The sequence below is a fragment of the Fimicolochytrium jonesii genome (genome assembly GCF_025526975.1).
Source record: "Fimicolochytrium jonesii strain JEL569 chromosome Unknown EV422scaffold_25, whole genome shotgun sequence".
In the NCBI taxonomy this organism is placed as follows: domain Eukaryota; kingdom Fungi; phylum Chytridiomycota; class Chytridiomycetes; order Spizellomycetales; family Powellomycetaceae; genus Fimicolochytrium; species Fimicolochytrium jonesii.
This window is the reverse complement of record NW_026515692.1, coordinates 229,723-256,047: the sequence shown is the minus strand read 5'-3', so window position 1 is coordinate 256,047 and position 26,325 is coordinate 229,723. Positions and strand designations below refer to the sequence as shown.

Below are 26,325 nucleotides of genomic sequence, written 5' to 3'. Positions count from 1 at the left end.
TCATAACATCATTACCTACCCGAAACTAGTGGAGGATGGCACATTTGCATGTAAATTTTGGTCCGTGGAGGAGAGGAAGGGAAAAAGAGCATGGGATGAGGTTCTGGTAGAGGCTTCCTATCTACATGTCTGTCGAAGTGCAACCGGTTCCCGAAAATGTGAGCGGGCGGGAGAGTTCCACCCTAGCCCGTGGGACGATTTCGACAGCGCGATCCCGTCAATCGCGGCCAGACTTTTGTTTCCTTGGAGAGATTTCTGACTTTGACTAGCAAAAGTTTTGGATTGCCGACAGCAGTGACCAGGCCCCAATTGAATCCAAGAAGAGGCTCACCGGACACTTGCCTGGCAAGCTATTCATAGCATGCCCGCAACCGGAAGCGCAACCACTGAAGGCTGGTGAACCGCTGTTCTATTTTTCGGGCTCAATAGACAGGCTACCCTGATTAAAGCCCAGAAACCATTTGTGGTTCGGAGAATCCACAGAGACACCTCCGCACGCCTCCCTCGTACTAACGCAGCCAGGTTGATACCGCGTGCACCTGTGCAGCCACCCGACTTGCATGTCTGAACTCGCCCCGTACTCAGTGCCAAAATCAGCAGACCGGTCCGGCTTCCGAACAGATACTGTACATTCCGCTGTCTTGAAAAGCCGAAAGTGATCATGGTCAATAGCGTCACAGCAATGGAATTGGACGGGGGACTCGGACTGAACATCGCCCATGCGAGCAAAGTCTGAGCCACCGCACAAGGAATCGCACGTCGCAAAGCATGGTAACGCCTTCCGAATTGACGACCGGTAAAACTACAACACATACGTATCCGAAGCACCCTCAGGCTGACCACACATTTGCGAGTCCATGCGTCTAGCTTGAACCTGTAGGATTTGTCAGTCGTACCTTCGCAAGTGTGTTGGCGAATGCCTTTGCAAGCAATAGGTGCAAGAAGGTCCCACACGCAGCGTGCTGCCATTCCTGCGAGTTGCCGATGCCTAACTGAAGGCCTCCGCAAAGCTTGATGCAAGAGTCGCAGCCTACCTCTCCCCAGGGTGCTTTCCTCAATGGTTCCGTTCTGCCCATGTTCACAACCCGAACGAGGTATGTCGGTCATCCAAGCTTTTTCGCCGATGATTTCCTGTGGCCCAGGTAAAAGTCCCGCAACGACAGCTGCTGGCATCTTACGATTCTCAGCGCCTCGCGGCTGCTTTCTTGCTGCATTGCTCTTGGCTTGTTGATTTAGTCTGCGCGGTTTTATCAGTGAACCGAGAGCTTGGGGGCCGCATGATTCAGTATTCCAAACTGGCAACCCCTTAGAGTCGACGCCAACCGTCTGTTTCGGCCCTTTGCCTATCAAGTGTTTTTGCGGCTCCTTCTTGTGCTGAACGAATATGTTGTGCTTCACCTTCGGTCTGAACAGAGGTGGATGCCGTTGGCAGAAACTTTGCTCCTTTTCACTTCCGAGTTCCCATTCAGTGTCATCAAATCAGACCGGGTATGATCAACTCACCCTCATCATCGTCCAAATCCATCCCAATTCCAGCATACGTCTCCCCAGACCACTCTTTTTTTTTCACACCTTCTTCTCTATCTTCTTGGCGTTTCCTCGTCAATTCATGCACTCGTTTTCTCGTTTGGCATTGAGCACTCGGTTTTGGGGGGCGGAGTGGATGGCGATTATGAATTTGGGACAGAGGGTTGTGGAAAGTGGGCCAGAGGGGTTTCAAGGAATGGAAGCTTGCTGTCGCTTTCTGCGGGGGGTGGAGTTGATATTAATAATTATTCGCTTCTGGGCAGCTCTGCTCAGCAGGCTGAGCCGGGCTGAGCTCTGGGGCAAGCTCTGGGACAGCTTCTGGGGACTCATCCATCGCGCTTTTCCTAGCAGCAGTACGTAGACAGACACGACAGACGGACCTCCGACCCCCGCACTGCCGCCCAAAGCAAGCAGCAGCGGCAGTACGGTAGTCTATAGTGGGGTGCGACGACCATAGTCAACATCTTCGATATCGCGACGAGTCCATTCGAGTTTCCTTCACTTTCCCACGGCCCTCTCTCGTCAATCATGCACTCGGAAGCCCCCATCTGCCGTCTTCCAGAGGAGGTCCTCACACTGAACGTATCCTACATCGGGTTGGAATCATATCCCATTGTCCGCCAAGTCAACAGGCGTTTCAGATTGTGCTCGAATGACAAACACACTATCGTTCGCCTCTTGGATGACCACTACGGACAGCAATATGCTCTTTCCGATGTTATCAAACACAATCTGACAACTTTCAGTGTCAAATCGACTCCATTCCTTCTTAGACAAAGGCTCGATGTTGTTCGTCTCCTTCTTGATCGCCTTCGCACAGCGGATGAGGTTGTGCGTATGCCCAGTTTGCGGTATTACATCAACAATCCTAGCCTGGAGACTTCAGACGAGGTCTTTTTTTACTCGACACTTGCGCTTTCGATTGTTGGGCAGACCCTGCTAAATGATTACGAGCTCATGAGGGAGCATGGGAGCATGGAGCTGGGGACGCCTGCCGAGACACTGCTTCAGCAATGGTACCATTACGGAAACCCCAACCTTGGTCAGGAATATTTCAAAAAATATGGGAGCCGTTGCAAGGTGGGGGTGCCCTGTCTGGTTGGCCGCGCTCCCTTTCAGCCCGCCTAAATGTCGTTCACATTGGAAGCTCAACGCAAAACTCTTCGAGTACACAAGCGCAGGCTCTTTGTTCGTAAGGGGTTCAAAGCTCTGGACGAGTGGGATAGTTACTGTCGGGAACTCTGCGATGATGGACGGGGTGGAATACAAGGTGCCTGGCTCGCTGCCGACATGATGTTAGCATTTGATGATTGGTACAGTACACCATCGCCACCTGATCGCCACCAGCGACATGGCGTCCCTCCTCGCGGCGTTAAACCGAAAGCCAGAGTTCACCACTGAACAATACTTTGACCACAAGCAACTGTCTCGAGGGTCATCGACATACCCAGGGTTGAGTTGGGAGCGCGAGCCCACGTGGATGGCCGTCCTCCAAGCACACGAGCATCTCGGCAATGGAACACCCTCAGAGCTCATGCGCGCATGGTGTGTCCGAGTCTTCAAGCCGTTTTGTGCTTGGAGGCTAACCGTCAATACAGCGGACCAAAAATGCATGTTTGGTTACACCATCGATCAACCTTTTCGACAATACATCGGTGCGCTCACTTCCGCTCTCTGCCAATATGACTTTGTTGACATGATAACCGAACGCCATCACGCACTCTCGGAATCCGATGAGCTTCGTGATATCTATGTGATTGAGGAAGGAACGGTAGTCAGGGCTGTCAATGCGGGCCTCACGGGGGACAACCTGAGCAAAATCATACACTATTATACGGAGGTGTGCGGAAAACGACTGGGGTCATCCAGTACGGGACGCTATGCGCAAGCTCCGCCTCGAAGTCTCGGATTAGTATATCGCGGCCCCGGCGGTTTAAAGGCTCGGCGGTCGGTCAAAACACGGCGCAAGTACTTTTAGAGGACGAGCCGACTGTTGGAGTTTGAGCCTAGTAGGTTTTACGTGGCACGCCCGCGCTATATGCGGCGAAGTGTCTGATACAACTTTTACAGTGTCGAGGAGGACCGAGCAACTTCCTGTGGACCTCGGAGCTGGAATACGAGGCGGAGGATGTGTTCTTCGGAATGCAATGGTCGAGGGCGTATTCTGTGGTTGTCGGCTAGTGGGCGGGAGGGCGGAGGGAGACATCGCTCATACCCTTGTGCTGTCAACCGTGAAGATCATGGTGTGATTGAGAACGCGGCGTAGTTTCAGAGATGGGGCTTGCAACCCTGATAGTTTTGAATATGTGTAATGTATGTACAGCACGGGTTTATTCTATGAACCGATTCTGCTGCACCTTAAGTACCTTCGCCAGGTGCTCCTTCTTCATCACCCCGCTCCCATCCTTCAACGCAAGCGCAAGGACAAGACGAATCAGACTGCGGATCTCCCTCCCGTTCATGTCGTAATGGACCAGCTCCTCCACATCCAACTCATGAGGCACGCCAGCGCGACCCAGGAAGATATTCCAGATTTGGCGACGAGCAGCATGATCGAGTTCAGGATACATAACCGACAAGCTGATCCGGCTCTTGAACGCCACGTCGAACGCCTCAACCCGATTCGTAGTTAGGAACAAGATCCCGCGGTGGTATTCCAGCAAGCGGAGGAAGATCCCAACAAACCCGTTACGCACAACGTCCATGTCGGTCCGCTGCTGCATGAAGATGTCCGCCTCGTCGATCAGTGTGATGGCCTGCCAGCGCGCGGCGATCTCGAGGAGGTTGCGGAGGTTTGTCTCGAGGTCTTTCAGCTCCGTACCGAGTTCTCCGACAGTGACGGAGTAGAGGGGCAGATGGAGTTTCTCGGCAACTGCTTCGCAGGTAAGTGTTTTCCCCACTCCGGGTGGTCCCGCTAGATTGAGGATCAGACCCTCGCTTTTGGTCGCGATCAAGTCGAGGTTGGACGTCGAGTCGAAGGACGTGACGAGGCTCTCGATCGTGTCCTTTGTGTCGGCTTCCAGAACAAGGCCGTCGAAGGCGTTGTCGTCGAACACGATCGCGTCGAGCTTGGCCACCTCGAGCGTCACCCACTGTTTGGCTGAGAAGGAGAAGCCGCGAAGGACCGGGGAGCAGGTGACGACGTCCTTGGGTTGAACGGCGGAGAAGGAGTGTTCGCCGGAGGCGCGTTGCGCTGACTGGAAGTTCGGGTTCATGAAATCGAAGGAGACGGCGTCGATCATCACCCGGCCGCTGGCCCGGATCCGGCGGCGGTAGCGTGAGGTGTCCCAGCCTGCGCCTTCGTAGGTGAGGTAGTGGTGGCCGTGGGCGTGCAGCAGGAACTTCTCCCCGCGGTCGCGCAGCTCCTTCCAGATAAGCGAGTCTTCCACGAGGGGTTGGAGCGAGAGGGACTTGAATGGCTTGGTACCCCCGAAAAAGGAGACCTCGACAGTTTCAAACTCTTGATGGAACTTCTTCCCGTCCGTCCCGATATACCGCAGCGTGATCGTGTACCATTTCGAGAAAATCGTGCGTTCCAGCCGGATCTTGTGCACCACAGCCCCGTGAAGCACGCCATCCGATACATACACCACTTTACTGCCGGCCGAAAACACCTTATCTAGCGCCGCAAACGATACCCGCATATCCGTCTTCAAATCTTCAATCAGCCGGATCGTCGCGGCATTCCGGCGTCGGATGTACGTTACTAACTCCCTGAGTGCTTTCCGCTCAACCCCGCTGCGCTTGTGGATCTCTTCCTCAAACGTTGTGAGTGGCCCAATGAGATCGCCAACCTCCATCATCGCCGGCTCGTCCCACAGGTATTGGTTGACATCGTCGTCGTCATCGAAGAGCTCGCGCACATAGTCTTTCAAGAAGGGGTTGGTGAAGACCACGCTATCGGCTTCGCCGCGGATGTGGTCGCCTTCGAAGTAGAAACGTTGCCCGCGCTCGAATTTGGTCTCGTCGTAGTTACGGAGGTCGTATGGGCCGGATTCTTCGATCTCCATGGAGGTGTCCGAGGAGGGGGGTGTGGGAGGGGTGCGGTCGCGCACGGTGATCTTGGTGTTGGCGGAGAGGATTTTGACTTCGATGGAGTCGCTGACCCCGAGTGTCGTAGCTTCATAGGTGAAGCGGACGGGCTTGTCGGCGTGGATCTCTTTGGTTAAGTCGGTGACGTGGATGGTCTCACCGACCGACGGGGTTTTGACCTCGGGCGAAGTGGCCCCCATTTGTTGTTCTGAGCTCGTGGTGGTTGAATCTAGTGCGGAAAGCATGGTTGATAATCGTTTTTGAAGTAGAACTCTTCGAGTGGCACAAAAGTATCTTCGAGGATGTTGCTGCTTCATGTTGTTGTCGGGTGGTGATGAGTCCACCGCCGTTCTTATATATGAGAAGACGCACACCGTCTCCCGAACGAGCGTTCATTCGTAAAACTAGCATGTGTTCGCGCATACATTACATGCTTGTCCACACGCTTTCCTTCCCCGCCTCCCAATGAAGTGCCGTCGAGTCCCATCTAAACCCTTCCCCCGCCTCAGTGACATCGACGTGATAAGTGGGGTGGGGCAGCCTTTTTTTTGTTGTGATGACATAGGATGACTTGTCCATGTAATCGTCGTACTCTCCCAGGGATGTGCAACTTCGACTGTGGCGTGGGGCTTCCTTAGCTCCTGTTCGTTTCGTTGCTGCCCCGCTATTTGCGAGTCATATTGCTCATTGTAAGGAAAATCGACAGGGCCGCCCTTTTAGAATCCACCCGCACTTATACAGATTTACATCCGGATGAGCGCTTCACAGTCCATCTCTCGCGAAAGCATCTTTTGGCACTTTTGTAAGTCTGCTTGTAGAGTTTGTGGTCGATGAGGGTCTACATGAAATCCATGCTTGTCCACCTACCCATTGCCCTCCCGCTTTCCGACAAAGGGCCACAGAGGGCCACAGAGGGTCCACTCACCGCCCCGGGGAAGAATTCTCAAGGAAAAATAGTATCGAATGACTCGTTTCTGCAAGAGTCGTACTATCATATGTAGGAGTTGAAATGTGCCGTGGACTTTCCTTCGTATTATTCTTCTCGTTTGCAGCCTCGCCAGCCGTTTTGCACAGAAGAGGAATTCGACAGCGCGTATGTGCTGTCAATTGGGTTTTTGTGCTGTCGATCCCGCCACCACCTTTCATTCTACATATGTGATCATATGATAACTAGAATTTTCTTCTATCCAAGTCCCCCCATCTGATTACGGCGGAGTGCTTCATGACAATGACCACATGCCAGGTCCCCATCGCTTTCGCCCTGTTTGACCGCTACTCATTGAGCGCTGGCCGACGCTCTGCATTTCAGTCACCTTGCAATCATTTCCGGTGCTCCATCTAGCCGCCTCAATTGATTTGCCCCAACCCAGAGCCATTGGCAAAGGGCCAAACTGGTTTCATCGCCGCGTATACGAAAAGCGAACGCGCGTGCTCCATTGCAACAGCTCAACCACCGAAATGGACTCTGACAAGTCGCTAGCAACACCAGGCTTCCCAACGGGCAATCAGAACGACTACAAACAATGCCCCCATCCTATTTGTGCAGCGGCACTCGACAACGAATGCACAGACCTGAAAGTGAACTATAATTAATGTCCGAGAGGCGTTGGAATCAATTCGCGCAAAGGTTGATATTCTGCGGGAGTGTTATCAAGATATCCTAATCCTGCATCGGCAGGATCGCACCTAAGGAGTTTCTGTGTTTGCATGCGTAACGACGAAAGCTGCCGCCAATTGCTCTCGGAAGGACTCCGGAGGTCATGGGACTTGGCAGCAAGCCGGCAGGAACACAGAGACAAACTTCTATGTCATAGACTTCCCGATTCATTAATCTAATCGTACCCGTTCCATTGCATTCCATGCCCCAGCGCTCGTCGAAGGAAAAACATGCAAGTGTGTTCATCGATCATTTCGTGACGCGTGTTGTTCTGACCTTTCCTCACCACAGGAAAAGAACGGGAGAAGGGCAGGAATTGGGCACTGGCAATGCATCTCATGTGCAAAACGCCTCCGCAAGGATAAACGAACCACCTGCCCTTATGGCCTTTGGACGAAAATCTGTCAATCTTGGTGACAGCGATAAAGGAGATCCATCTCATGGGGCAACATTGAAGGGACGGTGGAAACATACTACTGGCCAGAGCAATACTACGCTACGGCTTAGCACAACTACATGCGTAATCACACGCTGCCTGCGCTCCAACTTAGCCCGAGAGGAAAAGGAGAACTCTTCGGCATACCATGTGACTCGCCGCTTTTCAATTACACATCGAAACACAAAAGTTAACCCTAGGAACCAGGAACGTCTCTCCAGAAAAGGCTGTAGCTTCTTAGTATCGTTGGGAATATGTACATTTAGTTCTGCATATCTAGCATTAGTTGGCTACGCCTCCACAGAAGGTTCATGTGCCCATTCAGCAGACCGAATTAGGATATGGCGATACCAGCACATAAGATCATTTTTCCTCGTCTTTTCTCTGAGCGAAGGGGGATCTTCCCTCCCGAGCTTGACGTTTCTGCTCTGGGTCATTATTTTATTAGGATCATTTATTCATTTTGCTTGTTGAATCTTATCCAAGCTTTGCGAGCGAAATTATTACCGATGTCGGCGAAAAAATCGACAGCGCGACTCGGAGGGAATGGGAGGAACTGTCATGTTGTCATTTGATGTCGCGTGGAAGCACGGCAGGGCTCTTCCTGAGATATGGGAGTCCGCCCTCGCCCAAAAAAAGGCGGGCGCATCTCCAGGGTCCTACAAGAGATTTCCATCACAAGGCACTCCCACTTAGTTTCCACCTCGATCGTTAACGCAGTCTCTATCAGAAACCGTCATTTACACGTCCCCCGGCCCCTTCCTCGCAGTCTGGGGCCCGGAATCGATGAAAATCATCGATCTACTAAGCGGCGTCGGTTCTCGCGCCCGCACAAACTCTCACTCACTCGGCCCCGCTGCGATGGTTGATTCAATGAGCAAGCAGCGTGCCCTATGTCCCGAAAACGGTGCCAACGAAATGAAATGTATCATGTACTCACGAATCGCACTTCTTCCGCCTGAGGTGCGGCGATTGATCTTCAACATGCTGTCGTTTGCTACATTAATGCACTGTAGGAAAACCTGCCGAATCTTTCGAGCTGAAGCGGACGCAGTCTTATTCATCAAGTATGGGTGGAAGCCGAGCATGCGCAATGGCCCTCGCACTGCATTGGTCCTGCACTTGGGACTTTTGGAGAAATATCCCCGCAAGTCGAACGCCATGATTGCCTCCATCAAGGTACGCGGACCGCTCTATCTCATTGACACGCCGTACGTCCTCGTGCTCAATTTGACATTCTGCTTCCTCCCTCACCTCACACAGTACAACATTCTTTTTGACGGGGTAGGCAGCTCGCAAATGGTATACCACTACAGCGCATGGTGCCCATACGTTCTCCGCGGTCCGTGGCCGTCTTTCACCGGGCCCCTTAACTGGGCCATCGGCGGAGGCTGCAAACCATGCGCTCATCCAAAATGCTTCGCGGCTCTTACGGAGTACGACTGGGAAGCATCACATACCAACTGCAGCCATTGTCCGACAGGCACCGCCATAAATTCTCGGCCAGACTGCCAGCTTGCCGAGACTCAGATATCGACGGACCCTTTCTTGCCTCCACGACGCTACGTTCGCCTCGAATGGTCTGCAGATAGGGAACGTGCCGCCTACTGGTGTTTCGCGTGCTTGAGTGCCCAAGTCGCAACTGCACTTCACTGCTCCAAGAAGACATGTGCAGGCCATATTGCTTGGACTACCAGCCGTAAGAGAACCTGATCAAATGTTCTAGGTAGGGGGATGCCTTATCTGACTCCGATCTTTTATTCCCTGTCTCTACTCTCCAAGTTTACCTATACGGGTCATGCCTCGGTAAGTTTGTTCCAGCTTCTCAATCGCAGGGTGCGCTGGCAGGCCTCGATCTAATCTACTTTGCTGATAGCAATTCCCGGAAAGTTCGGGAGGGGTCGCTGGGAGTGTGACACCTGTCGAATGCGCTGGCCGACGGATAAGAGCACTCATTGCTCCTATGGTCTGCCCACCAGAATGTGCGCGAAGATTTGCACAAAGAAAACCGGATCCATCATTTAGGCGATGGCGAACATGCACATGCGGCGTATATACGCAAGAACGTTGCCCTTAGAAGCACGGCTGCCTTACTAGGGAAAAAGGAAATATGCCCTTTGCCCCTCACATCTATTAAACACTGCCCTCCCTTGAAAAGTAAGTCGAGCTTACGGAAATCAAGAAATCAACCTCATATGCAGTACAGTAATCATCAGTACTCGAACAATCTCATCTGTTATGTCTATACTGTACATACCTAAAATGGAGAGAATACCCGTCCCAATGAAATGAATACTCGTCTCAGGTCGGCGCACTGAGCACATTGTGAGCTATCTCTTCACTGGAAGCCACCGTCGCCGCCGAAGAACTATTCAGTACTGGCTCCAAACGCCCTCCGTTAAAAAGCTGTCCGAAGTGCTTCGTGGCGCTTACCGAGAAGGACTGGAAGAAACTGAACGTCAACTGCAGCTGTTGCCCGACAGTTGTTCCCATCAATTCTCGTCCACGCTGTGAACATGGCGATTTCGAAGTATCGCGTCTGAATCGGCACGCTGAAGCCGCTCTAATCGACTACGCCGATGGATAGTCCGGCCGCAAAGACGGGTCACTTCGAGTGTAACGCCTGTGGAATGCGCTGGCTATGGACTAAAACCACGGTTCCTACAAAGATGTGCAAAAAAGCTTGCGCAAACCATCCCACGAAACCTTCTTCCATGATTTGCCCGCATTTCTCAATCACCCCAATATCTAAGAAGTAGGCCACGACAGCCTTCGTGTTGATGAGACCGTACAAGTTAGCGAGGTCTGCAGATCTGTCTTTTCATCAGAGCCCTAAAGTAGACGTAGGTGCAATGCGAAGGTAGCAGCGCTGGGTAGGAGATTGAAGAGTCTCCATGGATTCTCGTTGGGGTGGGGGGTCCTCCGAGTTCGGAACTCGTCTGCACAACGACGTACTTCCCGTCTGAACGATCCGTCCGGCTTTTTCCCTGCAAGTGGCCCATTCCCGATGAAGTCCCTCATCGAAGGTTTACTTCAGCCGCTTACCGCATCGTTATTTTGTTTCATCGCTAGCTCGAAGCGTCAGGACGAGACCAGGCAACCGCAGATGCCGTCAAAAACTTCAGTCATTCGTCCCCTCATCCATCCCACGATGCAGCACAATCAAGCCGAGCAGCGAGTCATGTTCAAAGCTGCCCTCCAAGAAGCCGATGCTCAGGAAGGGGCGGTACTGAATCTTCGCCAAGAAAGCTCCGCGGAACGATCGCCGGGAAGTCGTTGTTCCAATTTCGCAAAGATCAGGAGTGCAACCTCCAGGTTGCCGCGGACAAGCTCCTCATCATTCTTCAGCAGATCATTGCCTATAATAGAGACAGTGGTGGCCCTGCCTATGAGAAGGATTCGAAAACGGCTGGCAAGAATCCGGTAACCACCAGGCCGTATCGCTGGTCTGCTGCTGGGCAAGGTGGTCATCCCCCTCGCACAACGACGCCCTAATGCACAAGGTCAGATCAAAGTCAAGCTTGGGAATCACATTGACATTACTCAAGGTGCGTTCCCATGCAACATCAACGCCAGTTGTAACACCCCCTGCCAGCCCCTTTCTTGCGGTTGTTGCCATCACCGCAGCAGTGTTCGAGCGATGTTCAAGCAGCGCAAGTGCCTGAACTGCTTTGCTATCACCAAGGACATAATATGTAGAGGCTGTTGTCGCAGATTGCAACAGCAAGGTGCAAGAGTGGAGTCGGGTTGGCGTTGTGGGAGAGGAAAGCGAGGAGGAGCCCTCTATCTTTGACATTGAAGCAAATTAACATAGGCATTTCTTTGTTTTTAAGAGAAAATAAAAAAATGTAATGAGACAGTTTTGAAGAGCGGCCTCTGGCGCACATATCCTACCACAATCACCTGGGGTGGCCGCTGCCTGTGTGTAGAGGCCGTGGGGTTGCAAGAAGAGATGTCTATGTGGAAAAGGGCATGGCAAAACGGGGAAGAGAAGCGTATGTCGGCGCTGAGTCTCGCCTGGCTTCAAGCTTCGGATGGGCCCATGCACACCTCCTACTCGTGGGGGACTAATGACTAGTGCTGGACCCGGCCCCATTCACTGTAACATAACCGTCCCTCCATGAACTGACTCCCCCGTCGAATTCTATCGCACAAAACAAACTGAACTTATGCCCTAGTCGCAAATGCCGCTCCTCACAACGCTTATCCTCGACTACGATGGCACCATCACTCAAAAGGACACCCTCCATCTCCTTAGCGCCGTGGCCTGTGCTCCGTGCACCTGCTCCTCCCCAGGAAACCGACCACCGTCCTCGCCACCGAACGAAGTATGCGCCTGCAAGCGGCAACACCAACAATGGGACGCTCTGGTCTCGCAATACCTCGACGATTACGAACGTACCGCCGCGTTAGCTACATTGCAAACGAACCCAAGCGCCAACTCCACGGCAACGATTTCAGGCTCACCCTCAGCGTTGACAGACTACCTGCAATCATTCACACCTGTCGAGTCCGCCTCCATCGCCCGCGTCGCGGCTTCACGGGTGCTTGCCGGTGCCACGCGCGCGGCGATGCGGCAGGCGGGGGCGAGTGTGGAGACGCGGGAGGGGTGGTGGGATGTCGTGGAGGTGTTCAGATCTGCGGGAAAGGATGTGGTTGTGTGTTCTGTGAATTGGTCCGACGATCTGATAAAGGGGACTGTTGATGCCGCCGCGGGGGGGAGCGAAGGTGATGTGATGGTCATTTCGAACAGTCTGGTTTTCGAGGCGGGGGACAAGGATCGCGGGGAAGTGTCGACGGGGCTGATCAGGCAGGTGTGCGTTACGGGGGTGGACAAACTGCATCGGGTCGCTGAATACATGGCAGCGAGACACTTTGATGGGCAGGACCCCACCACTGCAGACCGCACCGGTGCCACCCACCTACGTACCGCCGTCGCAATCGGCGACAGTGTCTCGGACCTCCCGCTGCTCACGCACGCTGGGCTCGGCATCCTCATCCAGCCGTCCGCGTCCGTCGCGTCCGCGTGTGAGCGGTTTGGGATTCCTGTGCGGCCTTTGACCACGTTGATGGGCGGTGCCAGGACGGGCGAGGGAGGGGATGGGGAGGACGGGTGGGAATGGGGAACGGTGCATGTTGCGGAGGACGGATGGAAGGAGATCCGCGGGGTTTTGGAGAGGATGATGGAATGAAGGGTCAGTCTAGGATAGAGATGGGAAGACGCGGGCCGTGTGGACGGCGGTCTCTGGGCTACCCGAGCTGCAGCACAACGAAGCGCTAGATAATAGAGTACGGCCATTTCCCGACGGCGGGAACCTGTGGCCCAGCTTTTAGGCAAGCACAACGCAACCTTATCAAGCGTGTCTTCCCCCGATTGCCTCGAGCAGTCTCCCAGAAAGACGGCGCGAAGGATAGGCTGTCTTGACCCCAGGAGCGGGTTCATGCATCGGAAGACGGCGTCCAGACGGGCGACATGTACCTGCACTCCTTCCGGGTGAGCGCCTTACCCCACATGCGAATAATCGCACATGGAAATCAAGTGCGGCCCGTGCACGCGTATTGTTGGGAACTGAGGCATAGTTGGGAGGGACGGTTGCGTCGGGTGGCCGTCGCCATGCACCCGTTCACGGCGTAGCGCCGGGGCGCATACCCGATATGCTTAGACACCTAGTCTAGGGATCTGGGAATGGTAGCGATCGGAGCCGACCCAGTGAGGAGCCTGACAGCTTCAGGAACGATAGGGCGAGGATAGATAGCGCATGGGTGTTTGTGCGGGAATCAATCGCTCTGCGTGGGTGTGGACACCGTGAATACACGTGTAGAATATGTTATCGTGGAACATGTACGAAGGAAAAAATCGTTGTTCCCAAGCTTGTCAACTCTACAAGGGAGGCATACAACGGAGATGACTATTTTTTCTTAGATGACAACATACATGGAATAAGTTACAACATGGACAGATGCTGTGATTTACACGACATGGACAACTACAAGTTGGATGACTCTGGGTTGGGGGGAATCGAGAGCCGGAATGAGAAGGTCTCGCAAAGCGGGGACGGGCTCGGATCCTGCAATGAGGAAACCGGCACGACGCATCGACGGTGCCATCCGCCATCCGACTCGATCCTTCCTAGCCGCTGCCGTTTCCACTTCCACTCCCCGCCGACCCCGTGACGTTTCCCAACCCCGCATGGAACTTTACACAGATATCCTGACAAGCCCCCAACTGCTCCCAATTCGAATTCTGACAAGCACCATGCGGTCCCTTCCCGCCATCCTTGGAGCCCAAGATGGGTTTACACACATATTTCTCAAACCGCTCCCAGATCTTTTCGCACTGCTTGGCACATTTTGTGACGGCTTCGTCGGTGGTTGTGCACAGGAGCCCGCAGTTCTCGAGGCGTTGAGTGGCGGCGTCGGTGCAGGAGGAGTCGGATGAGTCACAGTCGGCGAGTTGAGACTTGTGCGCGGTCGTGCAGTTGCCGTAGGTGGGTTTTTTGATGGAGGGGTCGGCGCCGATGGTGCACTTGGTGGACGTCGGGGGGGAATTGTCGTCGGTGCGGTGACCGGAGACGGTTGCGCTGCCGCTGCCTGAGGATTGGCGGCGGGTGATGCGGCGGATGGTAAGGGAGGGGGCGGAGGAGGTGGGTGGGGCGTGGAGGAGGGTGAGGAGGGCGAGGAGGAGGAGGAAGGTGTAAAGGCGGGAGAGGATGGAGATCATGGCTTTGGATGGCGCTTGAGGTCTTCGAAATAGATGGTTAGATGTTGATCTTGCCAGATGACTTTGATTGCTTGAATGTTTGGAAAACGATGGGATGCAGCACGTCCATTCCGTCCCTTTTATACCCCGCGCCGGGCTTCACTTTTTCTGAGGACGCTCACGCTGGCCCTACCCCACCCCCACCGCAAGCCCTGTTTCCTCAGCCACCAGCACGGCATTTGGGAAGCCCCATTGTCATGATCACAGGGCAGTTTGGACTGGGACCTCTCACCCTTTGCGGCCGCTCGTTTGGAGGTGTCGCATTGAAGTAAGAAGCTTAAGCTGACGTGCGGTGTGACGCGGGAGATCAGGGCGAGAGTATGAGGAGCTGACCGCCTAAGGGTCGCGTGCCGTCTTGCTTGGCAAGGTTACGCTTGAGCTTGATCCACCTCAAGTGCACAAAGGAAAGCACATCGGTATTGCCGTTTGCGTGGATGACTGGCTGGTTGGGTCCAGCGGTTGGATTGACAGGACGCGGGAGGAAGGGAGAAACGCTGTCGGTTTACGTGACGCGTTGCCCATTTGGAAAGGATGTCCGGAAGGTGTCTGGCTCTCTCTTCTCACTTTTCTCGTTCGTCTCGTGGGCCCAGTAAGAAGGCCGCGGAACCCACTTATCACTTCTTAAACCAATCTAATCTCTCTCACTCACTAGCACCGCCCTTCCGTTCGAATGGAAAGCGAGGACGCCGCTCTCGCCGTCCTCCTCAGCATCTTCGACTCGCCCACCCACTCAGAGGCCAAACTCCTTTCCGCTCTCCGCAAATGCAATGGTGACGTGCAGAACACAATCGAGGCGCTCTTGAGCGAAGACACAAAGTCTGTCGAAGAACAGCAGAAGCAGGCAAGCGGCCGCCCAGGAAGTACAGGGAAGAGCAAGAGACCTGCCAGCATCTCCCAATTCTTTGTCCCGTATGGCCGCGAACCTGCAAAGAAACCGCGGGTAGCCGACGAACTAGGAGCGCCAGCGTCACCGGATGAACTCTGCTCAGTTGAAGTCGAATCCTCAGATACCCCTGCTTCCTCCGCAGCCCCCGTCTCCCCACAGACACCAAAAGTGCCACTTCGCAACGCCTTCGATCTCCTCTCGGCTAAAAATGCAGACAACGGTCTGAAAACTGCACCCATCACGCTGAACAAGGATAATGTCGCCCAACATGTTCCTTGTGAACTTTTCCACGACGTGCTTCCCGATGGGTTAGCAAACGCCCTGCTGGTGAAACTAATGGATGAGGCTACTACTTGGAGAAATCGCCGTTTTGTCCTGTTCGATCGAGGTAGGTGAACCGAGCGATAGCGAGCATTCATGCTCGCAACCCACGCCTCCTTTTCGATGTCCGCACACTTTGACCAATCGCTGATCATCGTCACCCTCCCACAGAGGTCGAGTCACCACATCTTACGAGCTTCTACACCACACCACCACTCTCCACCGCAACAGACTCCGCCCCGTACGGTATCCCCGACACCGACTTCTACTACGGGGGCAAGAAGACAACCGACGTTCGGCATATATTCCCCGAGATGGCCGAGGCTCGCAAGATCATCGCTCAACGCGTCAATGAGAGAATGCTGGCAAGAGACAGAGGGGAAGCTCCGGGCGGTCCACGGCAGAAGATGGAGGTTCAAGGGGAGTGGGATTCCAATATCGTCGTGGCGAATTGTTATAAGGGGATCGCGGATGGTGTTGGAGCTCATACGGATCGGGTATGGTCCCATTCTCTTGTCATGGGTCTCCCGTCTACACCAATCTCACTCTTCCAAGACAGCTGACATACATCGGCCCCCGCCCAACCATTGGTTCCCTAACCCTCGGCGCCACCCGTCCCTTCCGCCTCCGCCGTCTCGCAATCCCCACATCCAGTACGTCCCAACCCACCTCCACACCCCCACCCCAAACCTACAACATCCCCCTCCCGCACAACTCCCTCCTCATCATGCATCCGCCCACCCAAGAATCTTACCGCCACTCCATCCCCAAACTCACCAACCCTCTTCACCTCATCCCACACCCCATCTCCGGCTCCACCCGCATCAACCTCACCTTCCGCGTCGCCCGCGACGAGTACAGAGCGAAGGAAGCGATACCCGTGTGCAAATGTGGAAATCCGGCGGAGTTGAGGGTGGTGTTGAAGAGGGAGAGTTCGTTGGGGAGGTATTTTTATATGTGTGCAGGGGGCGGGAATGAAGGCAAAGGGGTCAAGCCGGGAGTGAATTGTGGGCTGTTTGAGTGGCTGGATTTGGAGAGGGTTGAAAGGAGGAGGAGGAGGATGAGAGAGATTGGAGGGGAGAGGAGCGGGTGGGATGGCGTGCGCGGGGGGCCCGAGGCCCGTGGGGAGAGTGGGACCGCAATTGATGGGGACATCGGGGAGGCCTTGGACATCCACCCGGATGAGATGCCGCCGCTACAAGCGAAGCTGGATCAGGTTCAAGAACAGGGTGTCGATGATGACGACGAGTACGAGAACGAATGAGGTTGATTTGGGTTATCTGAGACGCAATTCTTCGGAGCGATACTGAGTGGGACCCAGTGTCTGGACCGATTACCTTCAGTCTAAAGATCCGGCGACGGAAGGCTCCAACATCCTCCAGTTTTCAACCCGGGCGAAGGCACACTGGCCCCTCAGCAAACTGGAAACTCATCGCCGATCCATCGCCTTGATTGTCAGAGTGCCTGGCTTCTGTATGCAAAACCCCCCGTCCGTCTTCCACCCTCATGGCAGGATCATCCTTTGTACAATAGGAATTGCCACTAGTCACACAGCGGCACGTAGGCTATATATGTAGGGCAGAACAATCATTTGGGCGGGCCAAGCGAGATACGTCGAAACTGTGATAGGATTGCAACGTGCTATTTGCAAAACGATACGTATACGTCCCAAGAGGTTCAGAACACCCGCATCAGTGAATGCATTCACGAGTACCGCCGTGATGGGCGATTTGGACTGATCATCCAAGAGCTTGGTGGTGTGTATCTGCAGGTGTACATAGGTGGTGCTCCCTGCCACGGGTCACCTAGTTGACGGAAAGTCAACGCATAAACAGGCAACGTGCTCGGCACAACTGCTGTTTTCACAGTGTACATGCCTTATCGGTAGCAGACATGCATAGGACTAACCGATTCCAGGCTGTGATATTGACGAGAGCAATGTCATACGGGTCTGCTAGGGTGGACCCCGGACATCATAAGAGATATTCATACTGTACATGCTTGAGGCATCGTAGAATCTGAGGGGAGTGATGTGGATGGCCGGGTGCCACGCGTTAAGTCACACTCAGCGTGTTCTTCAAGAGCCATGACACACGGTTTGCGGAGCTCTTGAGAGATGATGGAGCTCGTTTCCTATTCCTTGAACCAAGTACCTCTCTACTAGCACGGAATAGCAGCGAACTACACCATCCAGTCCGTCTATACTTCGATGCCGCTGCAGTATATGCGGATATCACCTTATTGAGCCCTGCAGACGCCAGTCTACATTACATCTGAGTGTAGGGAGACGTATGTGTTGTGCTCGAATCATAGAAAGCTGTTGTGTTCGAATCATAGAAAGCAGCTACAGAGGGTCCGGGTGAGCGTTTTGTCTTGGCAGACTGGCAGCACAACAGTATGCCGAAGGCTGCGTCCCCCTTCGCTGCACATCGCTCGTGACACATCCACATATCATTGTCATCCACTGTCCCCCCTCATTCCCACCCTTCTTCCCATCATGGCACCACCCTTAGGGTTAGGATTAGGGTTGGGGAGGGGGGGGGGGGAGGGGTTAGGGTTAGTGCATGCATAAGGTTTAAACCAGGTCTGAAATCGGACCTGCTCTCCGTTGGCCCGGTGGTTGAATGGCAATGAAATGATAGTGGCTCCTCATGGTTTCAATCAGCTTCAGTATGTCCTCATTGGCGTGGTGTAAGCCCCTCTCTCTTCCATGTGGTGCCGTGCAGGCCCACATGGAGAACACGGACGGAGGTGTCCGTAGTAGCGGTAGAAATGGGAATAGCGAGAGTTACCGAGAGACAGCAGTACAGTCTTCTCCATGTTCTTGATTCTTCTCTCCATATGGCACGACCAACGCAGGACCCACATTCGCCGGTAGGTGGCGGCGTAAAGTCCTTTTATGACGTCGAGGAGGACGTCGGAAGGGAGAGAACGGAAAGGGTAACAGATCTCGACGAGGACCCTTCTCTGTTTTATTTTTGTTCAGGCTCGTGACTCCACAGTCGGCAGCCACTTGTATTTCATTGACAAAGACACACAGCAGAAAACTCGAGTCAACTTAGAAACTTAGAACATAGAACTGGAAAAATGTAGCACAATGAACGACATTCATTAGGCGAACCGTGATAAGCCTTAGGATGCAGGGACGAAGAGCATCAGCAACCTCTCAGTGACTGCTGGTCTGGTGCTTGCTAATGGATCGGTGCCGAGGTCCGGCCGACATTTCTTTATTCTTCTTTATGGCGCCCGCACTGTAGAGCAGGATGCATTAGCGCGTTAGTGATGGTATGAATGGGAGTATAGCCGATGGGTTTGCAGAGTACGTACAAAGCTTTGACCATCTGGTCGTAATTACGGGAGGAGCGGATAAATGTGCAGACGGTGAGTGAAGCGCAGGAGCGGCATCTCTACACGAGCAATATCACTTTACAGCGACATTCAACGTACCGTTGAGAACACAATTTGAACTCGTCGGATCTCCGAGAACACACTGCGCTCATCCAAAACCTATAGTATGATGGTCAAAAAATGACTGACGTTGTGCTTCCCACGGGAACCCTTACATTCGACTCTTCCAATGTGCTGAAATCCAAGGTCGTAACCACCGCCATTGCCCGCGCAAGTTTGAACAGCGGTAACACCGCGAAAACGAAAACAATTGCCGATACAACGGCTAAAGCTACAGCGACCCCGATAGAAACACGAATAGCTTTCTTCCAGGCTGCGTCCGTAGCGCCGTACACCTGAATGAAAGGATGACAGTGGAGCTTGTGAGTGAACAGGAATGGATGGGAAGTGGTGTCATACTGGTCATAGTCAACTTACAACTTCTCGTGGAATGGCTAGCACGAGCACTACGAGGAGGTCGCGCCAAAAAACATTTAGCCGTCGACGATTATCATCAACCTACTAAGCACACCATGGGCAAGTTTACCATTGTCCTGATCTGGGAATGTACTGACTGATATCCGCTTTGTGAGTAGTATCTGAAGGTCATCATCGGGCCATAGGAAAGGTTGGGAGAAGTCATCAATTTCCAGTCAACGCTTCCAAAACTGCCTTCCAGGAATTGTCCAAAGCCTTACCCAAGACCCTGGATACCCGATGATCTCTACATCTTCGTATCTAGTCGGCTTGACACTGGCAACGTCGTCGAACGTCCCGAACTTACTACGCACAGTCGCCTGAAGCGCCAAGGTCAGGGCATCGGTGACGGGAAGAATAAATTTATTGTTGCTCTGAATCGCTGTGTCATTTGGAAAAGTGTTGCTGCTGGCAACATTGACCAGCGCTTGGTTGAAGAGTGTAATCACTGTAAACGGACGGGGAAAAAATTGGAATTGAATTCCGTTGAGATGTCCGCAAACTGTCATTGAGCTCAATCGGGCGAAGAAACAAATGAGGAGCAAATTCATACCGCTGTCAGGACTCGGCTTATTGGCTGCAAGCACGTCATGCCAAGTGGTATCCACCCGTATACCCGCAGAGCAGTGATAGTTCGGTAATTGACTCGTCGCGGTCGGGAAATGCGGTGTCGTCACATACGCTAGGAATGTATTGTAGTTCGAAACGTACGCTGTGGACGCCGCCCAAGGACAAAACAGGAGGAGTCAGGCTAGCGGGGCAAGATGAGCGGCAGGAGACGCGATCCTACCGTTCCAGTAGGTACGATTTCTGACGGGCAGCAAGCCTAATTGTTGATTCGTCGCCATCGAGAACTGTGCGATTGGCTGATACGCAGCGGGAGTACTTGGAATCGTATACGCTGATTGTGAAATTTGAACGCTACGTCAACCTCGACGCCGTTACTCCATACGAGCTCCGGCCAGTGAGAGAACGAACTTACCCTTTTTATCAATGAAGTATAGCGACGTGTTTGCGGTCGGGTCTGGGAACGAGATGGGTTGAAGGACATTTTCCGCAGGGTACCCAAATTCACGTGAGGGAAAGCTAGTCACTTTCCCTACTTACCATCCCAGTCGCTCTTGTATACCACGTAACCCATTCCATATGCCCTGTAGGCGGACATCTTTTGAAGAGGTTAGAAATTGCTGCATTGACGAACGGTTCCGCCGCTTTGTGGCACCCTCCGCGAACGTGCGGGAAGTTACTTACCTGCACCAATTGAGCCGTATCTGTCGTTACATTGTTCCCGTTTACGTTAGCCGGACTACGAAATCGTTTTCAGCTTGAAAAATATTTCCAGCCACTATGCGGAGAGGAACGCAGAACGACTAACCTGAAGCCTGACCTCCACACGGCCTGCGTGCAGCCTATTGTGTCCAGGCCGTATAGCAGTTCCATTCGAATAATGTCGGACACCCATGGGGCAGTGTTCAAATTGCGTGCAGCTACGTAAAGTAAAACGAATGGGGAGGTAAGAGGCCGTCATTCGAGAATTCCTTTCCAGGCGCTCAAAGTGAGCGATACATACTTCCGGCGAAGGTGCTGACGACGCTCGGCGATGCTGTGAGAACCTCCACCAAGGGGATGTATTGTTTGACTGCGAAAGAGATTTTGTCGGACACCTGACACGGATCAAAACCAGACTCTGTATAAGCTGTAGCCATGGGACGGCACTCTGCACTTTCCCGCCCTCGCTCGCATCTTCTCGAGAGCAGCAAGAAAGCCTCCAATACTTACCTGATCCATCAATGTATCCAAATAGTTGTGGCTCAGCGTGTTGACCGCTACCGTACTGCCATCGCTCAGGAACTTGAACGTCTGAGAACGAAAATATAAGCTGTAACTCTTTTACGTCGCCCAACACCAGAGAAGTGACCCTTGATGAAACAGTGCAAGCCTTGGCAAAAGCTCGAGACGCTAGCAAGGAAGCGAAGTGCTGTCATTCACCTAACTGGAATCAGCGTCGCCAACAGCGCGACGATTACAAGCATAGGCGCGAATACGGTCAGCGGAACCGCAGGCAAGTACGTGTGGGCTTCATGTCGGGTGGAGCGGACTGCAAGATCGGCGATTTTGGTTGTGTCGCCGCCACCCTCTTCCACCGCCGCCTGGCGGCGATCGTCGGTGCTAGCCATGAGGGAATATTGATTGAACGAGAATCAGCCTCGGGTTTGATAATCGTTCGATTCGGATGGTCCACTGTCTGCACTCCGAAGTTAAGATATAGCAGTCTCGGAGAGGAGGTGATACGAAATAACGCATGGAGGATTGCGGAAGTCGTACATACAGACTTGGTCAGCACAAGACGACGCTGTCAATTTTGTTTTTAGGTTTAACCTTAAGCGTCCCACCGTACCCGGCTCTGTTGCGTTGCAATAATGTTGTCATTTAGCGATGATACACAGTGCTGAGGAAGCAAAATGTCGGTTTTCGCAGCGTACTGTCAAAGCCGGGGTTTGGACCAAAAGCTCTGTCACGCAAGCAGTACCACAAGTTGGTCCACAATCCCCTCGGACAAGTGTTGCTCATCGAAAGGAAACAAAGCAATACTGTACATCCCTAAACGTGTTCGACACTGCATCAGCACTGCATGCCCCAACACGCATCCCACTGTGTTGGTGGGATGGGTAACGTTCTCGGAGTGGGGCTAGGTGCCAGTTGGCTCGTCCTACATGTGCATTCTCAACGGTGTGTGCGTTTGTGTATAGGATGCGAGCTTCTTTGGTAGGTACGTAATAGAGCATAACTTCTGCGGTTTGGACAGCTCCTCGTTCATCCATTGCTCTGCCTTCAACGCAACTCAGCAGCTAAGTCCGAGCGGTTTCCCGTCCAGCCAGTTGCTTCACGCTTCAACAGGACGGGACCGCAGTTGCAACCAACTCTTACTGACCGGCATTTCAGGACATGTCCCGAAATTCGGTTCCTAGCCTTGGCGTCAGGTGTCTGGTCCCAGAATCAGCATGTAATCCCGATCTTATATGCTACCGTCATGGTTTGACCTTCCCCACCGCACCAAGCCTTCACTGCCCATAACGGATTGGAAGTTCAGAAGGAGCCGGACAGCACAACCAATCAAAGGATGCACAACAATAACCGGGGAGCTGGAAACGGTATGGGATGTTCGCACTGATCTTGCTTTAGGGTTAGGGTTTATGGGTGATAGATTGGAGGATTTCAATATACAAGGTTTTCTATGTATGGGAAGGGTGGGGGCGAAAGTTGAGAAGGCCAAGCGGGCTAAGCGAGAAAACCTGCCAAACGAGGCGGTGCAAGTATCAGGAAGTCCGGGCGTTGCGGCGAAGGCCCAGAAAACCCGACGTGGCGGCGATGGTCGATCGTGGGGTGGAGCCGGCCGAGATGGGGGACATAACCTTGAATGATGCCACTGCCATCTCGAGGCTGTTGAAGTCGGCCCAGACGTTCGATACGGGTTGGTCGCAGTTTGCAAAGGCAATGGCGGCGATTCGGCGGGGGACTTGGAGATCCCGGTATTCGCCGGGAACCAGAGGAGGTGGAGTAAGGAAGCATAAACAGAGGTATCGCATGCCATTCGTCTATGACTGCGGTACGACAGGACGGGGTTGTCCATGTCTTCTCCGAGCGCAACTGGGGCTGGGTGCGCGTACTGGAACCTGGGCCGTAGATTCGCAACCTCGCCGAGGGCGAGTACCCATTTCCGGATTTCGTTTTTGTTTGAAAAACCACCGCGGATGAGATGCCAGGGAACGCGATGGAGCAGTAGGGGAGGAGTAAAACGAAAGCGTAGGGCATGGGATATCGGGGGGTGTATGGGCGACGTTAATACGCAAGGCTGGCGTCGACGAAAGGCCCGCGGTGGTATGATCGGGTTGACTGTCGCCCAAGGCATCCGGGGAGGCGGGAGTAAGGAGGTGAGAGCCGGTAACGAGGGTAGGGTAGGAGGGCGATGTGGCCGGGTTATGTAGATGTGCACCCACCCGCGTCCCAAGCAATAGTAACCCTAGCACATCAATGTTTTTGCTGCTCACTTGAGCCAGCGGCTTCTCATGAGCAATATAATTTGCTCCCGCCACTGGTGCAGGTGTAAAATCATTTAAAAGCTGCTCCAGCACTCGAATTCGACAGAGCAACCTTGCCTACGCTCCTGCAACCAAAGTATTGCACACAAAGTCCAAAACCTTCAAGCAAGCACTGAACTCGAGCGACTCAGCAAAGTGGAAGGACGCTATGGACGCTAAATATGAAGGGCCAATGCCATCACTGTTGAAGGGCATGGGAAGAACGAGTGCAAAAGACTCAAACAAGAGCTAGCTCAAGCCAACAATGCGAAGCAAGTCGAGCCACAGCAGGCTAGCCAGGGAACTGGATTCCTCTTCATGGCAGCTACGAAACGCACCAAAATCAGCCCAGAGTGCTGGATAATCAGTTCAGGAGCCTCCTCTCACATGAGACACGTTGAAGAATGGCTGCAGGACTGCAAGTCGCTGGAAACTGAGATCCAGGTCCCACTACACCCCCAAACACGCTCGATGATTCCGACGCGCTCCCCGAATGGCAACATCCGTCCAATAATCTTTCAATGTCCATGCCTCAAGGGGACTATCTAGTCGCGCATCATCTTGATTCTCGTTGATGAATTATTGGCACAGCAATGTCCCAACATAAACCGTCCAACATTGCTTCCGCAGAAGGCGCAATGAGAAGCGAATATGGAACCTCTTCATTGAGCCATTATGAAATACATCCGAATTGGGTAAATGCGTTTACGGCCGCCGTCCGTAATGAGTAAGCAGGGACTGATCACCCCTGGAGACTCGGTGGTGTGTATGCCCGGAGGGACACATAGGCGTTGACTCTGTCCCAAACGCTTATACAGCCCCGGAACGGCATCCTTACTTTCAAACACGTTCTCAAAGCCCTCCTTTCGCTGAAATTCCTCACGAAAGTGAATCTGTGAGATCTGTTACTCCCGTAACACCCCCTACGGCCGGCAAATCAGCTTCCAAAGTCTTCATCAACACTACGCTTAGTAAACTCGGCACCTACAACGGCGACCCCAATGTTACTAAGCTCCAAGACTTCATTGATCACATTGACGTGATTATGAAGTACCAGATGATTTTGCCTTCCGAATGCGTAGACTTCGTCGTCAACGCGCTCACTGGACCAGCTCTCCAGTGGTGGAAAAGCCTTCCTGAAAACGAGCGCTTCTCCATAATTTCATGGCACGATATTCAGGATGCCTATGGACTGCCCCCGCAACTCGGATTACGCTCCGCGATGTTAAGGCACTTCATTCCCCGGACTCACCTGCCGCAAGTTCTTCACAGACTGCGAGCTCTGAAGCCCAAGTCAATCACCCATCAAGGTTTAACCAAATTCGTCGCCCAGTTCAACCTTTTGGCTGGACAACTCCCCGGGCTCCCGGAATCCGTGCTCCGTGCCGATTTCTTTCAAGCTCTACCCAAGAATCTGAGTACCCAGATCAACTGCCCAGGAAGAATATGACGATCATCTTCGTCTTTCTCAACAAGCTGCTATCCGTATAGCCACCCAGATCAACGAGAAGACCCTGAGTATGCCTCAGTCGGGCGCATCCGCTGCCCACGTTACTTCCACTCTACCTCAGAAGAAGAACAACAAATCCAAGACTGGCGGCTCTAGAGGCAACCCCTCTACCCAATCCTCGTCTTCTGACGCAACCAAGAAGCCTCCCCGGTGCAAATACTGCCAAAGGGACGGGCACAAGTCGGAAAACTGCTTTACTTACAAAGCTGTCAAGGATATCATGGACAAGAACGCGAAAACCAAGCAGGACGCACCCGCTGCAGCCTCCATGGCTTATGCCATGCATGTTCAAGTCCAACCAGCCAACCACGACGTCTGCCTCTTCAAGGCGAACGTGGATTCCGGTTGTACGAATCATATGACCCCCTATATCGAGGATCTAGATCCATCTTCTCTTCAAGACTACCAACGCCTTATTGGACTCGCGGATTCGACTACCATTACCTCTCAAAAGAAGGGTACCGTACTTATCCAACCTACGTCCGGCGGCAACCTTCTCGCTCTTTGCGATGTTCTATTGGTTCCCAGTCTTGCCCAGCCGCTCATATCTGTTGCTAAATGCACTGATAACGGCATTACTGTCTCCTTTCACCCCACCGACGTCGTTACGTTCAACACCGACCGACATCTACTCGCGATGGGAATGCGCGAAGGCGACGCGTACTATTTAGAAGGACAGGCTACTACCTACAAGCCCAATGCACATGCACTGGTCGCTTGTATAAACCCCCAACTTCTGCATCAACGTCTTGGACAGCCTGGAAACCACATTCTCCCGGTTATGCCAAAGATAGTAGAGGATTGGCCTTCAGTGGGGGCTACGCCGGACTCTGGCGCACGCTGCGATCCATGCGCTCTCGGCAAAGCTACCCGCCTTACCTTCCCTGAATCGACATCCCCGCCACACAAACCCGGCAAGCTGATACACAGCGATTTACAAGGTCCATTTCGGATCCACGGCATTGACGGAGAGCGCTACAGTCTCGCATTCCTCGACGACGGCTCCAATTACGCTCGTACCTACTCCATCAAGGACAAGGAGGCATCCACTCCTACCGCACGGTTTATGATCTTTCATAAGTGGCTCAAGAATCAAATTGGCGTCTCCCTGAAGATCCTGCGTACGTATAGGGGAGGAGAAGACACTGGAGAGCTCACGTCGTACCTATACAACAATGGGATTACCCATGAGTCTACTGTTGCGTATTCTAGTCAACAAAACGGAAAAGCAGAGCGCTTCAAATGGACGTTGC

The 26,325-nt window shown here is 53.2% G+C and overlaps 9 protein-coding genes across 9 annotated transcripts; 5 read left to right on the top strand and 4 right to left on the bottom strand.

The window, feature by feature from the left end:
• Positions 1 to 1,279: 1,279 nt before the first annotated feature.
• On the top strand, positions 1,280 to 1,972 carry EV422DRAFT_207319 (uncharacterized protein). Its single transcript, XM_053065347.1, has one exon. The coding sequence runs from the start codon at positions 1,385 to 1,387 to the stop codon at positions 1,886 to 1,888; it is 504 nt and encodes a 167-aa protein (XP_052922801.1). The 5' UTR covers positions 1,280 to 1,384; the 3' UTR covers positions 1,889 to 1,972.
• EV422DRAFT_207368 (uncharacterized protein) lies at positions 1,973 to 3,178 on the top strand. The gene is made up of 2 exons (XM_053065350.1): positions 1,973 to 2,607; positions 2,675 to 3,178. Exons 1-2 carry the CDS (start codon positions 2,056 to 2,058, stop codon positions 2,819 to 2,821), a joined length of 699 nt encoding a protein of 232 aa, XP_052922800.1. The 5' UTR covers positions 1,973 to 2,055; the 3' UTR covers positions 2,822 to 3,178.
• On the top strand, positions 2,745 to 3,776 carry EV422DRAFT_207329 (uncharacterized protein). The gene is made up of 2 exons (XM_053065348.1): positions 2,745 to 3,536; positions 3,598 to 3,776. The coding sequence occupies exon 1, from the start codon at positions 2,834 to 2,836 to the stop codon at positions 3,503 to 3,505; it is 672 nt and encodes a 223-aa protein (XP_052922799.1). The 5' UTR covers positions 2,745 to 2,833; the 3' UTR covers positions 3,506 to 3,536; positions 3,598 to 3,776.
• Positions 3,777 to 3,857: 81 nt separating this feature from the next.
• On the bottom strand, positions 3,858 to 5,804 carry EV422DRAFT_570309 (P-loop containing nucleoside triphosphate hydrolase protein; the record flags this gene model as incomplete). The annotated part of the gene is made up of 1 exon (XM_053072862.1): positions 3,858 to 5,804. The coding sequence occupies one exon, from the start codon at positions 5,802 to 5,804 to the stop codon at positions 3,858 to 3,860; it is 1,947 nt and encodes a 648-aa protein (XP_052922798.1).
• Positions 5,805 to 10,803: 4,999 nt separating this feature from the next.
• EV422DRAFT_570308 (uncharacterized protein) lies at positions 10,804 to 12,844 on the top strand (the record flags this gene model as incomplete). The annotated part of the gene is made up of 3 exons (XM_053072861.1): positions 10,804 to 10,878; positions 10,953 to 11,075; positions 11,831 to 12,844. 3 exons carry the CDS (start codon positions 10,804 to 10,806, stop codon positions 12,842 to 12,844), a joined length of 1,212 nt encoding a protein of 403 aa, XP_052922797.1.
• Positions 12,845 to 13,540: 696 nt separating this feature from the next.
• On the bottom strand, positions 13,541 to 14,514 carry EV422DRAFT_540123 (uncharacterized protein). Its single transcript, XM_053071122.1, has one exon. It carries the CDS (start codon positions 14,371 to 14,373, stop codon positions 13,783 to 13,785), a length of 591 nt encoding a protein of 196 aa, XP_052922796.1. The 5' UTR covers positions 14,374 to 14,514; the 3' UTR covers positions 13,541 to 13,782.
• Positions 14,515 to 15,000: 486 nt separating this feature from the next.
• EV422DRAFT_540120 (uncharacterized protein) lies at positions 15,001 to 17,335 on the top strand. The gene is made up of 3 exons (XM_053071121.1): positions 15,001 to 15,686; positions 15,791 to 16,116; positions 16,179 to 17,335. Exons 1-3 carry the CDS (start codon positions 15,083 to 15,085, stop codon positions 16,881 to 16,883), a joined length of 1,635 nt encoding a protein of 544 aa, XP_052922795.1. The 5' UTR covers positions 15,001 to 15,082; the 3' UTR covers positions 16,884 to 17,335.
• A 1,246-nt stretch (positions 17,336 to 18,581) lies between these two features.
• Positions 18,582 to 21,794, bottom strand: EV422DRAFT_540115 (uncharacterized protein). The gene is made up of 16 exons (XM_053071120.1): positions 21,478 to 21,794; positions 21,263 to 21,343; positions 21,054 to 21,147; positions 20,859 to 20,970; positions 20,735 to 20,789; positions 20,591 to 20,648; positions 20,466 to 20,507; positions 20,274 to 20,384; positions 20,037 to 20,195; positions 19,705 to 19,931; positions 19,554 to 19,605; positions 19,445 to 19,473; positions 19,183 to 19,362; positions 19,067 to 19,126; positions 18,947 to 18,960; positions 18,582 to 18,870 (listed from the first exon to the last, which is right to left on the bottom strand). The coding sequence occupies exons 1-16, from the start codon at positions 21,658 to 21,660 to the stop codon at positions 18,786 to 18,788; spliced, it is 1,542 nt and encodes a 513-aa protein (XP_052922794.1). The 5' UTR covers positions 21,661 to 21,794; the 3' UTR covers positions 18,582 to 18,785.
• A 233-nt stretch (positions 21,795 to 22,027) lies between these two features.
• Positions 22,028 to 23,886, bottom strand: EV422DRAFT_540109 (uncharacterized protein). Its single transcript, XM_053071119.1, has 2 exons — positions 22,330 to 23,886; positions 22,028 to 22,253 (listed from the first exon to the last, which is right to left on the bottom strand). Exon 1 carries the CDS (start codon positions 23,391 to 23,393, stop codon positions 22,500 to 22,502), a length of 894 nt encoding a protein of 297 aa, XP_052922793.1. The 5' UTR covers positions 23,394 to 23,886; the 3' UTR covers positions 22,028 to 22,253; positions 22,330 to 22,499.
• Between the last annotated feature and the right edge of the window lie 2,439 nt (positions 23,887 to 26,325).